Raw genomic sequence first — 15,616 nt, 5'->3', positions numbered from 1 at the left:
TCGTATTTGCTAAAACTGGAGAGACTATCAATCGTTTCCGATATTGTGAAACACCGGATCGGCTAGGTGTCGAAATCAAGAACAAACGACGTGGAAAATTGATGAATGGGATTATCTTGCTCTACGACAATTCCTAACCCCACGTCTTTGTTGTGCTTAACACAAAACCGGCCAAGTTCAAGTCGGAAACGCTGCTACATTCGCCATATAAAACAGACCTGTCGCTTTTCGAATTCCACAATTTTGGGCAATTGGAAAAACAACTCAAGGCAACCAGATTCGTGTCGGACGATGACGTGAAAGTGTCAGTTACAGATTTTCGAAGCAGCAACCCAAGGAGCTTTATGAGACGGGAATGACGCGACAAGTTATTCAGTGAGACAAATGTCTCAATGCTTATGGAGACTACTGTAAATAATGTACCCCATTTGTCATATTGTTACGCATGAAGAAAACGAAGACCAGTGAACGTGCTTGCGGTCCCGAGTGGAGGAAGGAAGAAGAGGACGACGCTCAGTTGATAAACCAGCTGACCGCTCTTGCGCTCACCTTCGCGACTTAAAGTAAACGGTCCCCTTCATCCGTAAGGGTTACAAACGGTCTCCTTCGCGCGCAACAAAGTGGTGGAGGTGCGGGGTACCGCTCACAACAACGGAACCATCACTGCTGCAGCTTCGTCGAAGCCGTCGACTTGCCGGCCTCCCGCCATCAGCCGTGACCATCTTCGACATGCCAGAAGAAGGAGCCACTCCGAGGGCAGCGCCTAGCAGTCCACTGCCATACTACCGAGTTCCACCCACCTTCGGAGGCAAAGCGGGGGAAGATGCCGACGAGTGGCTCGTCCACTACAAACGAGTGAGCAAATCCAACGGGTGGGATCCAACCGCTCAGCTCACCAATGTGGTGTTCTCCCTGACCGATACCGCCCTCGTGTGGTATGAGAACCACGAGGACGCGCTTACGACGTGGGAATATTTTGTTGATGAGTTAAAGGCGTGTTTTGGGGGTCGCCAAAAAGAAGCGTGCGGAGCAGACACTGTCGCAACGGGCGCAGCTACCAGGTGAGACATGCACAACATACATCGAAGAAGTGTTAAAGCTGTACAAGGTGGTCAATGCTCGCATGTCGGAAGAAGATAAAGTTGGACATTTGCTGAAAGGAGTGGCTGAGGATGTCTACAATTTTCTGATTGGAAAGGAGAGCCTCCGTTCTGTGTCCGACGTCATTCGGCACTGCAGAACCTTTGAAACGCTCAAGATGCGTCGGACTGCGCCAAAGTTTGGTCGGTTGGCAAACGTTACGACGGTTGCCAGTGTGGACACGAGTCCTTGCCTCGACCTTCCTTCGACCATCCGACAGATTGTCCGCGAGGAACTTTCCCGCCGCGAAGGGTTGTTGCATTCAACTGTTGACCACCATGGCATGTACACATCGCGAGAGGCTATGACGGCGCCACATTCGGCCCCTTGGCAACCGATGGTTACCGCAGCGGCCGTGGAGTACAGCGCAGCCTCACAGTCGAGGATGACAACACGCCCGCCGACTCCGCGCTATGACCAACGCACTCAGCGCACGCCTTCTCGACGCCCGATGTATCCTCGTGACACACGCCACGAACCAACCCACTACACGCGGGAAAATGATAATATCCGCTTCATCGACGAACGACCAAGGTTTCGACCTCTCCCGGTGTGTTATTCCTGTGGCGTCCCGGGTCATATATCGCGGTTGTGCAACCAGCGTATGACAACGTGGTATGGCCAGCCGTCAGAGTTTTCTCGGCCCTCCGAACGGCCACACGGTGCCCCTTGGCCAGCACACGTATCATCTGGCGACGAGCATTGGCCGAGCAGCTCCCGGAATCGCTCCCCAGTATCTGACAGAAGTTTGACACCCCCACCGCAACGTCGTGCTCCCCGTTCTCCCTCACCGCTACGCCGCACCGCGTCCCCTTCGTCACCGGAAAACTAGCTAGCGCGGCCGATGGAGGTGAGGTCGCTGGAGACGTGCTACTGACAGAAATACCTCCTGTGTTGATGCTGAAAAACAAAGTGCACGTGCTTGTAGATAATGTCCCTGTGATGGCTCTGGTGGACACAGGCGCAATAATTTCGGTCATGAGTGTCTCTTTTAAAGACGTGTTAGGGCGAAAGGTTTTGTTTAAATGGGACGAAGATTCAAAGTTCTGTGGAGTGAGTGGTGAGCCGTTGCGACCTATTGGTGTGTGTAGCGCTGACGTATTTTTGGGAGGCCATGTTATTACGACAGAGTTTGTAATTATTCCTCGGTCGACTCATGATGTTATTCTCGGCATGGACTTCTTGCGGGAGTGTGGTGCTACTGTCGACTGCCGCACAGGAAAAGTATTCTTAAGTGGTAGGATTCCATCAGGACTCCTGGAGAACCCTGTAGATCGCGAAACTACACTGTGTGTTTGTGGTGATACGGTCATACCTGCATTATCTACCGTTTGCGTTCCCGTTGTCTGTTGCGGCGCCGATTCCGACTGCTTCGAAGCTACCGTAGAACCGATGCACTTTAACTGTATGAAGAAGAATGTGTTGGTGCCACATTGTGTAGTGTCGATCAAAGGCGGACGCGCTGGCTTATGGACCGTAAACTGTTCTAAGGAGCCCGTTATACTATCAGATGGCATGAAATTAGCCTTCGCCAGGGAACACGCGTCCTTATCAGTGGCTGAACTTACAGATGTGCCCGAAGAACCCGATGGCCACAGTTCGGAAACGGCCCTTTTGTCGATGGTAAATAAATCGCTCGGCACGAGCGAACACCGAACGTTAGTGGGTGTGCTTTCGAAGCACGTTTCGGTATTCGACTTTGCACAGAAGGACAATATACCTGCAATCCCTGCGTCTCGAACGCGCCATACCATCAACACGGGTTCGGCAAATCCGATTAGACAAAAGCCATATCGTGTTTCACCAGCAGAGCGCCAGATTATCAACGAACAAGTGCACGAAATGATGGAAAAGGGAGTCGTACAAGAGTCAGCAAGTCCGTGGGCAGTTCCAGTGATTCTTGTTAAAAAGAAAGATGGATCTTGGAGATTTTGCGTCGACTATCGCCGTTTGAATGCTGTAACAAAAAATTATCCGACGATTACGATACTCCCTAATGCGAAATTTGAGCGCAGCTCTATACGTGTTTCCATTTCGCGATATTTTGAAGCAAAGAATTTGAGAGAGACATGTAGCAGAGTCGGTAATGGTCGAAAATCTGATCTGCGGATCAAGCGAGCCGGCGTTTATACATGACTCGTCAAAGGTTCCAGTGTGATCGCTGGTGCCGCATGGCTTCCAGAAAGTACTATACAATTCGCATAGCGCATACAATCAGATTAAGAAACAATCTCACACAATAACAACCAAAACAAGCGCGAACGAGACCGACCCAACAGAACCAAACAGGCGCGGGCGACAGCTGTGGCGCGAGCAGACGATAGTACGAAACGAGCGGATCGGCTGAGACCAGACACGAGTGCGCATCGAGCCGTAAGGAGGGTCCGCATGACACCAGCATCGCGCGCGCACGTCACTGAAGGGGCCGCTCTCATTGGTCTCCGCCATTCGCGGCTCGCGTCCTTCGTCTCCCACTCCAGCGAAGGGGGGCGGAGCTGGTTACGAGGCCGACGACAACGCCGACGACAACGCCGACGCGAAACCCAGGAACGGACTCCAAAGAGCTGCGCTCTAAAAAGGACGTGTACCCACTCCCACGTATTGATGACGCAATAGACTGCCTTCATTCCGCCTCTTACTTTTCCTCAGTAGATTTACGATCCGGCTATTGGCAAATTCCGATGCATCCTGACGACAAGGAGAAGACTGCCTTTGTAACCCCTGACGGGCTCTTCGAATTTAATGTGATGCCATTTGGATTGTGCAACGCTCCGGCAACTTTCGAGAGATTTATGGACACTGTATTGCGTGGCTTGAAGTGGAACATCTGCATGTGCTACCTCGACGACGTCGTCATCTTTGGCCGCACCTTCAGCGAACACAACTCGCGTCTAGATATTGTCCTGAACTGCATCAGAAACGCTGGTCTAGTTTTAAACTCTAAGAAATGCCACTTCGGAGACCGCCAAACCCTTGTGCTTGGGCACCTCGTCGACAAGGATGGCATCCGCCCTGATCCCCAGAAAACAGCAGCCGTTGAAGCATTCAGTGCACCGCGCTGTGTCAAGGAGCTCCGTAGTTTTCTGGGGCTTTGTTCCTATTTCCGCCGATTTATTCCTAAATTCGCCGACGTTGCGTATCCGCTGACATGCCTGCTACGAAAGGACACCCCCTTTGAGTGGAGTCCGGAGTGCGACTCTTCTTTTCGTCAGTTGAAGTTCCTGCTGACGTCACGACCGGTTCTTCAACACTTCAGTCCTTCAGCTCCGACAGAACTCCATACGGATGCCAGTGGCATAGGTATTGGTGCCGTCCTAGTTCAACGCTACGGTGACCGCGAACACGTGATCGCATATGGAAGCCGCTCATTAAGTAGGCCCGAGCAGAATTACACTGTGACGGAACAAGAATGCCTCGCGGTAATATTTGCGGTTCAGCGCTGTCGTTCTTACCTGTATGGACGCCCCTTTACAGTGGTCACCGACCACCACTCATTGTGTTGGCTTGTGAATCTTCATGACCCTTGTGGCCGCCTTGCGCGCTGGGCGCTCCGACTGCAAGAATACAGCTTCACCGTCTCTTATAAGAGTGGTCGACGACACGCTGATGCAGACTGTCTCTCGCGTATGCCACTTAGTACTACGGACTGTGACGCCGACGACTTCGATCACCTCGTGGCTTCTGTGCCGCCGCGTTTTCCAGACGTCGACTGCTTCAAAACCGAACAGCGAAAAGACGATAAATTAACACCGCTCTTCACCGCTACGACCGCCTCGACGACAGCAAACCATTTCTGTGTACGTGATGGACTCCTCTATAAGAAGAACTTTTCCAGCACTGGCGCACGTTTTCTCCTAGTGGTGCCGGAGAGCCTTCGCACAGCGATTCTGAGTGCTATGCACGACGACCCTACGTCTGGCCATCTAGGTTCGGCGAGGACGCTCTACCGGATTCAGGAACGCTTTTATTGGCCTGGAATGCGACAATCTGTTGAGACGTATGTGGCCAGCTGCATGCAGTGTCAGCGCCACAAACGGCCATCTACTGCTCCAGCAGGTCTTCTGCAGCCGATCCCGCCTCCAAGCACGCCTTTCCAACAAGTGGGCATTGACTTCGTAGGCCCATTTCCAAAATCAGCCAAGGGAAACCGTTGGATAGTTGTTTGCGTCGACTACCTCACACGTTATTGCGAGACGGCGGCCGTGCCCTCCGCAACTGCCACTGACGTTTCAACATTCCTGCTGCAATATGTGATCCTGCGACATGGTCCGCCTCGCGTGATCATCAGCGACCGTGGACGACAATTCACAGCAGACGTCGTAGAGGAGCTGCTTCGTTTGTGTGATTCCCACTTGCGTCACTCGACACCATACCATCCACAAACTAATGGGCTGACGGAGCGCACCAACCGAACAATTGTAAACATGCTATCTATGTACGTTTCATCCGACCACAAGAACTGGGATGACGTACTGCCTTTTATCACGTACGCGTTCAACACCGCCAAGCACGAGACCACCGGCTATAGCCCTTTCTTCCTGCTGTACGCACGGCCACCCCGGTACACAATCGACACTGTTTTCCCCTTCTGCAGTCACGAAAATCCCACTGTGGCCGAGACTCTCTGCCTCGCCGAAGAAGCTCGTCATATTGCTCGTTTGCGCACTTTGGCATCGCAGGACAGATCAAAAGCACGCTACGACATTCGCCACCGCCCGGTAACCTATCGCCCTGGTGATTTAGTCTGGCTGTGGACTCCAGTACGGAAACGCGGGTTTTGCCAAAAGCTTTTGGCCACCTACGATGGACCATTTGTGATTATTAACAGACTCACGGAAGTCACGTATAACATAGCTCGCCTCACGGCGAGTGGTAGAAGAGCTGCCAAGACACAAGTGGTCCATGTCGCCCGCTTGAAATTGTTCACGTCAAGACACATGGATTGACTCGCCCGGCGGGCTTCGTCTGCGACGAGAGGAATGTTACGCATGAAGAAAACGATGACCAGTGAACGTGCTTGCGGTCCCGAGTGGAGGAAGGAAGAAGAGGACGACGCTCAGTTGATAAACCAGCTGACCGCTCTTGCGCTCACCTTCGCGACTTAAAGTAAACGGTCCCCTTCATCCGTAAGGGTTACAAACGGTCTCCTTCGCGCGCAACAATATATTCGCGTTGGCTCACTTTCATTCGACTCACTCTCGTATATTTTGGAGAAGTGCTGCATTTTATAAGTGCTCTCTGTTGCGACTCTAATTTCGGTGCAATTACTCACAATACATGACCGGTGACAGCTCCTCCAGCGCTATACATCGGCACGAAGGAGAGCGTATTGAAATTTTTCCCTGGCCGGTGCGTATGTACAAAAATGTATGCAAGGTTCTTGAATGAAAAAGTTTCATTGAAATATTTGTCCTCAACTTCATCATTTTGTGGCCCTTACATTTTTCATATCAGCGGCGTGCACTGCTTTGCTGGTTTCGAAGTGATATATGGAACATGGACCATTGAAGCAATGATGTCAGTTACTTCGGACTCAGTAATTTTGGGGGCATAGGAGTATAATATTTTATGAAAAGATACATTGATTACTTGACAGTTCGTAGCACTCAAAACTTCGTTTGCAGCATCTTTGGCAATAGCATTGCAGTGATTATTCATGTATTTGATACCCCGACAAATTCTATGAGGAGGCCGAGCTGTAACGTGAGCCCCTCCCCGCTCCCCCGAACCAAATTTCTGGCTACGCCACTGCGCCACTTCCGCCTGACGGCTATTTTCAGCCTCTCAATGCTCCGTATGAGCCATTTCATTGCGTCGGCCTCGACTTACTTGGCCCATTTCCTCTGTCTGTCTCAGGAAACAGATGGGCAGCCTTGCTACAGACTGTGCTACTCGATTCGCGGTTACCCGTGCACTTCCCACCAAAAGCGCGACAGACATTGCGGACTTCTTGCTCCATAACGTCATTCTCCAGCACACGGAACCTAGGCAACTAGTAACAAACCGGGGTAGACAGTTCCTTTGAAGCTGATCGAGAACATTCTACGCTCTTGGTCGACGCAACACAGGCTGACCCCGGCTTACCACCCACAGGCGAACGGCTTGACGGAGCGACTGGACCGAACGATTACCGACATGCCGGCAATGTATGTGTCCACCGACCACCAGGGCTGTGATACTGCATTGGCTTTTGTGACATTCGCGTATAGCACTCCAAGATATGAGACCACTGGTTATTCGCCTTTCTTTTTCTTATTCGGCTGAAATCCTGCGTTCCCCATGGACATGTTGGTGCGTTCTGCATCCCCTCCTACCGCAAATGCTCGAGAGGATATTGCCCGTGCCGACCGTGCAAGTCAAGATTTCCGTGCTCGATTCAGCAGGTCCCAGATACAACAATAATTTCGGTACAATTGCCATCACACGAACACTCCCTTCATTCCCCGATCCCTTGTCTTCCTCTGGTCTCCAGTGCACTTGTCGGGCTTTCTGAAAAGTTGCAGTTCCCGTACGTAACATACGAAATCGCTCCATTGTATTCATCCCCTTCGGCTTTACCGCGATACCGACATCGTGCACGTCATCCGCCTGAAGCCCTATCATGTCCGAGACAACTATTAACTTTGTGTGCAGTGAACGTTTTCCTTGCTGTCATTTTTCGACAGCACCGAATCGGTGCTGTCGAAAGTTTATGAGTCACCTATTTTGCGAATGAAGAAGTTGTATAGCAGACGAGAAAAAAGGTGAGCTGTGCACCTGGCTACCATCTTTGTTGTCGTGGCACCAGTCGCTGTAAGTGCGTAAGTACTGTATATAAACCCTTTTTGACATCTACATATAAAAACATGAAGTTACGGCGAAAAATATCAAGCACAGATTACGCATTTGTAGACGTGAGAAAATCGTATATGGAAATCACAATATCACAGCAAATTGGTGCAGCACAGCCTCGACAACAAACCACATCTGCTCAAAGTATTACGGCTTCTATCACTGGAACTTTTTGCTGGCTCTACCGTTCACCGTATCATCATGTTTTTGTTGTTGTTTGTTTGTTTGTTTTTGTCACTGGAGACGAAAGCTTACATGCACCGTAGCTGAAGTGCGGAAGAGTTATATCCGCTCGTAATCTCATTTGTATTAAGGTGAAGTGAAGGAAACATAAAAGTACTAGAACTACATGTGCACCAAACATGGTAGCTTTTTGCAGTACACACTGCGTTTACTGCCCCTCTTCTGACAATAGTAAAGCAATAGGCAAATGCAAAAAGAAATAATAAAAAAGAAAAAAGCAGAAGCGAAAGCTCAGAGGGAGTATAACAGCAGTTGCACAGCAGTGACCTTGCGTGTACTTTGACCCAAGATTGTGCCCTATAAGTAACGGTGTCAAAGGCACCCAAATGTGGTCGATAACGCAAAGGCAGCAGCATACACGTTACTGATTGTCTTAAATCGCTTTGGTGTAATATAGTGGACCTGTGCGCAATTTCGAGCATCCACTGTGAACGCTGCCCGTCACGTGGAGCTTTCCCACACGCTCGCCAGCTTGTAGAGCTTATGATCAGTTCAGCCGGATGCTTCCATCAGGTTTTGTGGTGAGGCGTTACCCTCAGGAGTTCCCATCTGAATGAATGGATGGATACAACTTTCTTGTACGTCGGGCAAGGTTCAACGCGACGCGGGCTCAGGTCTCCCACGGGGGAACGTCAAGGCCCTGCCTCAATGCCGCCTCACGGGCTTGCTGGACTGTCCACGTCTGGATTCCGAAGTCTGAGCTTCACAGAGCAGCGGCCCACCTCGACGACAGGGTCTCCGGAGTAAATGCCATCCCTCCTATAACTACACTGCACTCCCACAGCATGTGTTTGAGTGTTCCTGGTCCTTCCTGGCACAATTTGCACGTGTCGTCCTGATGCTTATCTGGGAAGATACGTTTCAGACGGAATGGATTAGGAAAGGTGTTCGTCTGGAGTTGCCTCCAGGCGACGGCCTGCCTCCTGTTCAATTTGGGACTCGGCGGTGGGTATATCCTTCTGGCGCTCAAATTTGCACTGGATATGTTGCTGTATCTGGTGAGCCTGTCCCGTTCTGCTCGAGAAGCGTTCACTGTCATGCGAGAGGTGTTGCCCTGTTCCCCGCGGCGGGTCATGTCTCGCACCGTCTGGTGCGCCGTCTCGTTTAGGTTCAGGAGCGCGTCGCTTTCTGTGCTGACGTGCGCGGGGAACAATATGATCCTCGAGCTCGCGGTTTTGGATCTGCCCGCTTTGGCCAGAATGGACAGGGCTTCCTTGGAAATTCGACCTTTGGCGTAATTCTTTACTGCCGTTTGTGAGTCACTTAGTACGAATTCGCATTCCTGTTCCGTGAGGGCCAGCGCAATCGCTACTTTCTCCGCTATTTCCGAGCGCTCGGTGTATACACTGCATGTGGTTCTGATTTTGGACTCTGCGTCTATGACTACGGCGGTGTATTTTTGGCCGTTCGGATATTCGGCTGCGTCGACAAAGCGCGCGTTTCTCTCCCTGCCGAATGAACGGAGCAGAGCCTCGGCTCTTGCCTTTCTTCTTTTTAATCGGGGTGCACATTTCTTGGGATGGTTGCCAACGTAATGGTGTCTCTGATTTTGTTGGGGATTTGCATTTTCTGACCGTGCTGGTTGTGGTACGTTATGCCGAGCGTGTTCATAATGTACCTTCCCGTCGTGGTAGTCGACAAGCGTTCGAGCTGCGAGATGCGTTGTGCTTCGGCTGTTTCTTCTAGGGTGTTGTATATGCCCAGCTGAGCCAGGAGCTCGGTGCTCGTCGATTCTGGGAGGCCCAGGGCTATCTTGTACGTTTTCCTTGTGAGCGTGTTGATCTTGTTCTTTTCCGCGACGTACCAGTTGTGGTAGGCGGCTACGTATGCGATGTGACTGACAACGAATGAGTGGATCAGTCGAATGACATTTTCTTCCGTAATTCCCGCGTGTCTATTGGTTATTCTCTTTATGAGTATCTTGGCGCTGGTGACTTTGCCTTCGATCATCCTCACGGTTTCACCGTTAGCTTGGCATACACTGTACAAAATTTGACGAAGTTTATTGCATTGAACAGAGAAGGCTAGTCTACCCGATGGTCGAGAGCAGATTTTTAAGCGTCTTTTTAATAGTGGGGGTAAATGTCGCAAATTAAAACGAAATTCAAGCATTACACTTACAAAAAAAGAAACAAAAACATTTTTAGAGAAGGTATCACAATTTTGTAAACTGTGCTTATTAAGCCATCTAAAGATGAAAAAATGATGTGTATACACCACTATGTACCACTAACTTGTGGGTAAAGCTGTTGCAATACATTCGTAAGCATTGTAACAATTGGACGCAAGTTTTAAACTGATGTATCAAATTTGCTGTCCTCAAATGCTCTAACAGGTGTAGTTTACAGACTGCGATATGTGTTTGTGGCAGAGTAACATATTTGTAAACTTCGGATTGGTTCAACGGTTACCTAGTGAAAGTATTTCTACGTTTCACGCGTAAGAAGAAAGCAGCGCTACAAACGCAGGTACGTTGAGAAGAAATAAAAAAACACATACGTTACGTCAGCTTTGTCTCCTTCTTGTGTACGTGCCTGCGCTATGCCATTTGTCCTTAAACGAGGATCCATACAAACACGGCAACTTACACTCTTGGCTGCAATATATTTTTACGTATCACGTGTGTTTGTATAGGGAAATCAGAGTTGGCCCCAAGCTAAAGTCCCCTCTTATGGGAACTATTGAAAACAAAGAAAGCCGGTGGTGGCGCTGCTATCTGTACTCACGGTTGTACCAGGGGGCGTCGTAAGTCAGCGCCCAGAGGCCGTAGGAAAAATCATCGGCAAGGAGAGATTTTATTTGGGCAGTATACCTGGAAAGAAGACAAGCAGGTCGTCAACTAAAATTGCCACCAATCAAATAATTAACTATACGCTTAGAATGTCATGCACATTATTTCATCTTTGCGAGCTCCAATGATTGAAGTCGGCAAGTTTCAGACATAGAAAGGTAAAGAAAGGCAGGGACGTTAACTAGACCTCGTCCAGTTCCCTGGCCTGCACTTGGAGAGCGGGGAACAAAGGAGCGAGAACACGGGACGTTCGGCTGCAGTGGCCATGCATTTTTCATAGCAGCGACATTTCATAGTGATTTCTGTTAACCACTATCTGCCACGCCAGTTATACAAACGAAAGTATGGATTATCACACAAACACACTGCGTGACTAATCAGGCACACACAATAAATCATGCAGATTACAGAACTTCTACAGCAGCTTTCTTGATACCAGTATAGGAGGAATAAAAAGGGTTCAAGCCGTCTCTCACCGCCCCACAAATAACGGCGTCGCCTTACGCGAGCCTTTCTGCGCTGACATTTATCTGGGTGTAACCACATCCGCGTCAATGGACAAGTGATTGTTAAGCATAGCTAATTCTTATTAAAGAACATCCCCATTTTCTGCACGAATGATGCTTGGATGTACGAGATACAATATGTCCCATCATCTTGCTCAGCCTATTTCATTAAAACTGCCGGACTTAGGTGTCTTTTAGTAATCTGCAATCGTCTCTGTCATGCGTTACCCTACTTTATAGTGTGCCTGGATATTTTCCAAAATCCTGAATGGGATTTTACGCCGTAGAAGAAAGAACGCCATCATACCATCGAAGTCCAGTGGGTTACAAGTCATCCTGGAAATGCGGGAAATTATGTTGCTTTTTGCGATCTCGTGCAGGGAAGTTAAGATGTAGCTTCGCTGGAGAAAGTACATACTTGAGTAGGGATAACAAAGACTAACATACTTGACAATTGTGAGTTCAATACGGGGGAGGCCACGTCAATGCGGCTGTGCGCTCTGACAAGGGGTACTTTAGAGGAGATTACCTTGGTCGGTCCTCTTGCAACACACATGTGAAACCAGATCTGTCCCACACAATATCCATGCATCCGGCGCACTCTCTGGAAAAAAGCCATTCTAACTTATTTATTTATTTCTGCATGTATATATATATATATATATATATATATATATATATATATATATATATATATATATATATATATATATATATATACACTCCTTCATTGATCTATCTATCTATCTATCTATCTATCTATCTATCTATCTATTTTCAGCCCTTTTTGAGCTATTCAAGAGAGGAAATTTGAATTGTACAAGTTTTCAAGGCGTTCGGAAAGTATTACCAAAAATAGCAATCTCCACTAGTGATTTTGTCACTTGTGTTCCCTGCTCCATAAATAAAAAATTCTCCATGAGGATATTTCTGATTCGACACACTCTTATTGGAAGTTTTCACTGTGGCTATTCAGCTCTGAGTATTCGCTATCAATAACACTTGGAGGTATTGTAACAGGAACGGTGAGTTTTGTCTGCAGCTTATTCGACTGCCCAAACATTTCTGGAATGCCGTGCTTGAAAATGAACGATGCTTGGGTCAAGCTCAAATCAGAAATCTTCTTTTAGGCCACGTTGTGCCCCGCCCGTACAATAGCATCACGAACGAGCTAACGCGTACGCGAAACGAGTACAATCCACTAATATTCCAACTCAACGTTCAATCTTGGACTAAAAAAAGTCGCAGTCTCACCTGAAAGGAAAGCATCGATTGAGACAGCAAATTAGTAGACAGCTATACGAAGCAGGGGAGATAGTTTTATCGGCCGCACAAACTTGCGAGCATTCGCTTACTAATTGGCTTAAGAAGCGTAGTGTCAAGCGCGCACAATCAAATATGAACACATCTCATTCGATGACCGCTCACACTCGCTGTCGGAACACTGGAGTGAGAAAGCGCAGCATCAGCAGCGAGCGAACTGACCTTCGTGCTGCCTCTCGCTTCAACGAGAAGCGACGAGAACGCATAGCACACGAAGCTATCAGCACTGGCACTCTGCCTCCGTCGCAGTTCGCTTTCAAGACAGAGCCCTGGTGGCCACGCGCGGTCACGCGGGCTGCCCTTGCTAACATTTTAGTTTATTACTTTAGGGCGTATATTTGCGTCTACGAATTATAGCGGGCGAGTTCGCAAGGCGTATTCACTTGGAACAAATGCTTTGGACTGCACCAATTTCGATATATCAGTTTTCAACGTGTCGGACGAAATGCATTCGTGTTCCAGTTACTTTTGTTTTTCAATGCATGACACGTTTTAAAAAAACACTCCCTTACCAAATGCCCATTTCGGGCCTCTAAGCTATTGTGAATAGATAAATAAATAAATAAATAAATAAATAAATAATATATACAAATCAAATAAATAAATACATACATTACCTCTCTGTATGGAAGAAGAAGAAGGCGCCGACTAGTGCGGACGTGGAAAGATCGGCTCCCGCTTTCGTAAATATTTTCGGTCTGCTTTTTGTGTCACCTACCGCGGAAATGCACGCCATTCGACACGGTTTTTTCTGAGGACTTCCTTTGGTGAGTGGCCTTTGCGCGGAAACCGTGGAACTTTTTGTGTAGACCACGCCGCGGCGACGCTAGGCGCGGGTAGGCTTAGGCCTAACGCGACGAAGAGGGGCATTATGCCCGAAGTAGAAATGGTGTTAGGAGAGGCAGTCTCCTCCGAAGAAGCCAACAGCCCCGGCTGGACGACAGCGTTGGGCAAGCACAAGAAAGCCCGGCATGAAACACCAGTTTCAACGAGCAAGAGAGCTGACGTGGGCTCGAAGGGTGGCTGCCGCACGGCTGCCCCGCAAGGCGTGTTTCAACGTCTCGCAGCCTCGTCGAGGCTCCCCAGACTACCTAGGGAGCACATACGAATTATTGTCCGCCCAAGGGGCGGGCTTGACGTCAAGAAGATAAGCCAAATCAAGCTGGCTCAAGCCTTGGCCATGGCGGCTGCACTAGCCCCCACAGAAACTGAGGGCGACGTAATCTGCCCTAATTTCACTCAAAACGTTCTCGTCGTGTCCACCCCGGAGAAGAAGAACGCCGCCGCTTATGCAGGAATCCAGCAAATCCGCATAAGCGAAGGACTGTACAAAGTGGCCGCATACATAGCGGCCCCAGACAACACCTGCAAAGGGATCATACGAGGGGTCGACGCAGACATCAGCGAGGCCCAACTCCAGCGCATGATCGTCAACCATCGTAACCCGAAGGCTCTGGAAGTCAAACGAATTAAGAACACCACCACAGTGGTTGTCCTCTTCGACGGCATGAAAGTGCCTAACTATGTCATGTGCGGCGTCAGCCTTCTGCGCTGCACGCTCTACAAACGCCAAACCGAGGTGTGCTACGCGTGTGGCGGCTTGGGACATCGCGCGGACGTCTGCCCCAACCCCACCAATGAGGATTGCCGGGGCTGCGGACTAAGCTCACCACCCGATGACCACCAGTGTTCGCCGAAGTGCGCCCTTTGCGGAGGCCCGCATCTTACGGCGGAGAAAACGTGTAAGCAGCGCTTTCAAGTCCCATACGTCGTACGCAGACGCCGACGGCGCCGTAAGCGCGCCAACAACAAGCACCAGCAGCAACAGCTGGCCAAGGAGAACAGGCCACGTGGCTCCAGCGCGGCGGGAGCCCCCAGGAGGGAGCGCTCCGTCACGCCCTCTGGTCGACAACGCAGCCTCTCCAGAGGGCGCTCTCGTTCCCGAGGGCGCTCTAACTCCCGGGTTCGGATCCAGGAAACGCCAACCTGGGCCGATCGTGTCAAGTCGAAGCAGACGACGCCGGCTTCAAAGGTAACGCAGGTAGCACTGCCGGAGCATAAGGTTGATCCCAGAGTCGCTCAACTCATGCAAGAGAACGCTCGACTCAAAGCAGAAATGCAGCAGATGAGGGCCGACTTTGAGTCTTTCCGTAAGTCGTACCCCTCGCAAGTCGAGAAGCAACCGGTGCCCCCCTCAGGGGAGCCACAGGCGCGCTCGGGTAAACGTAGGGCCGCGCCCCCAGAGGGGGACGCTGACTCTATGGAGACCGAGTCCAATAACAAGGACTTAGAAAGCATGCAGCGGGCTATTCAGCAGCTCGCTGAAAGCGTGACTGTCCTCCTTAAAAGGATGGCGTCCCTGGAAAGTGCACAGGCCGCGTTAGCTACGGCTAGACAGCCTTCGAGGGAGCCCCGTCGGGCACCTTTACCCGCAAGCGCCGTCCCCGTCAACAAGATGGTGGAATGGCCAATCCAAGGCAATCACCATGGCGGTCAATCCCAATAAGTTGGTTGTGTGGCAGTGGAACTGTGCCAGTTTCCAACGGCGCAAAGCTCCGCTGCAGCAATTCGTTTCGGCACAGGCGGTCACACCGCACGTAATTCTTTTACAAGAAACTCTCGATGACGCGCCCACCTTCCAGGGATACCGGGTTGTATCGATACGGGAGGAAGGAAAGCGGGGTTTAGCAACATTGGTCGCACGGAAGTGCTCCTTTCAAGTACACAAATTACAAATTGGCAGAACTAGGGCGGAAATCATTATGGTCGAAATTATCCCTAA

General features: G+C 49.9%; 1 protein-coding gene across 2 annotated transcripts in view; it reads right to left on the bottom strand.

The window, feature by feature from the left end:
- LOC135917214 (probable thiopurine S-methyltransferase) overlaps positions 1–15,616 on the bottom strand; it is an 86,434-nt gene that overhangs the window by 21,614 nt on the left and 49,204 nt on the right. For both annotated transcript variants that reach the window (XM_065450736.1, XM_065450737.1), the window contains 2 exons: positions 12,041–12,115; positions 10,941–11,026 (listed from right to left, as the gene is read on the bottom strand). In XM_065450736.1, the coding sequence (XP_065306808.1) occupies positions 10,941–11,026; positions 12,041–12,115 (161 nt within the window). The remainder of the gene's footprint in view (positions 1–10,940; positions 11,027–12,040; positions 12,116–15,616) is intronic.

This window comes from Dermacentor albipictus, chromosome 7, assembly GCF_038994185.2.
Source record: "Dermacentor albipictus isolate Rhodes 1998 colony chromosome 7, USDA_Dalb.pri_finalv2, whole genome shotgun sequence".
Lineage (NCBI taxonomy): Eukaryota > Metazoa > Arthropoda > Arachnida > Ixodida > Ixodidae > Dermacentor > Dermacentor albipictus.
Note: the sequence above shows the minus strand (reverse complement) of the source record. Positions and strands in the feature narration are given on the sequence as shown.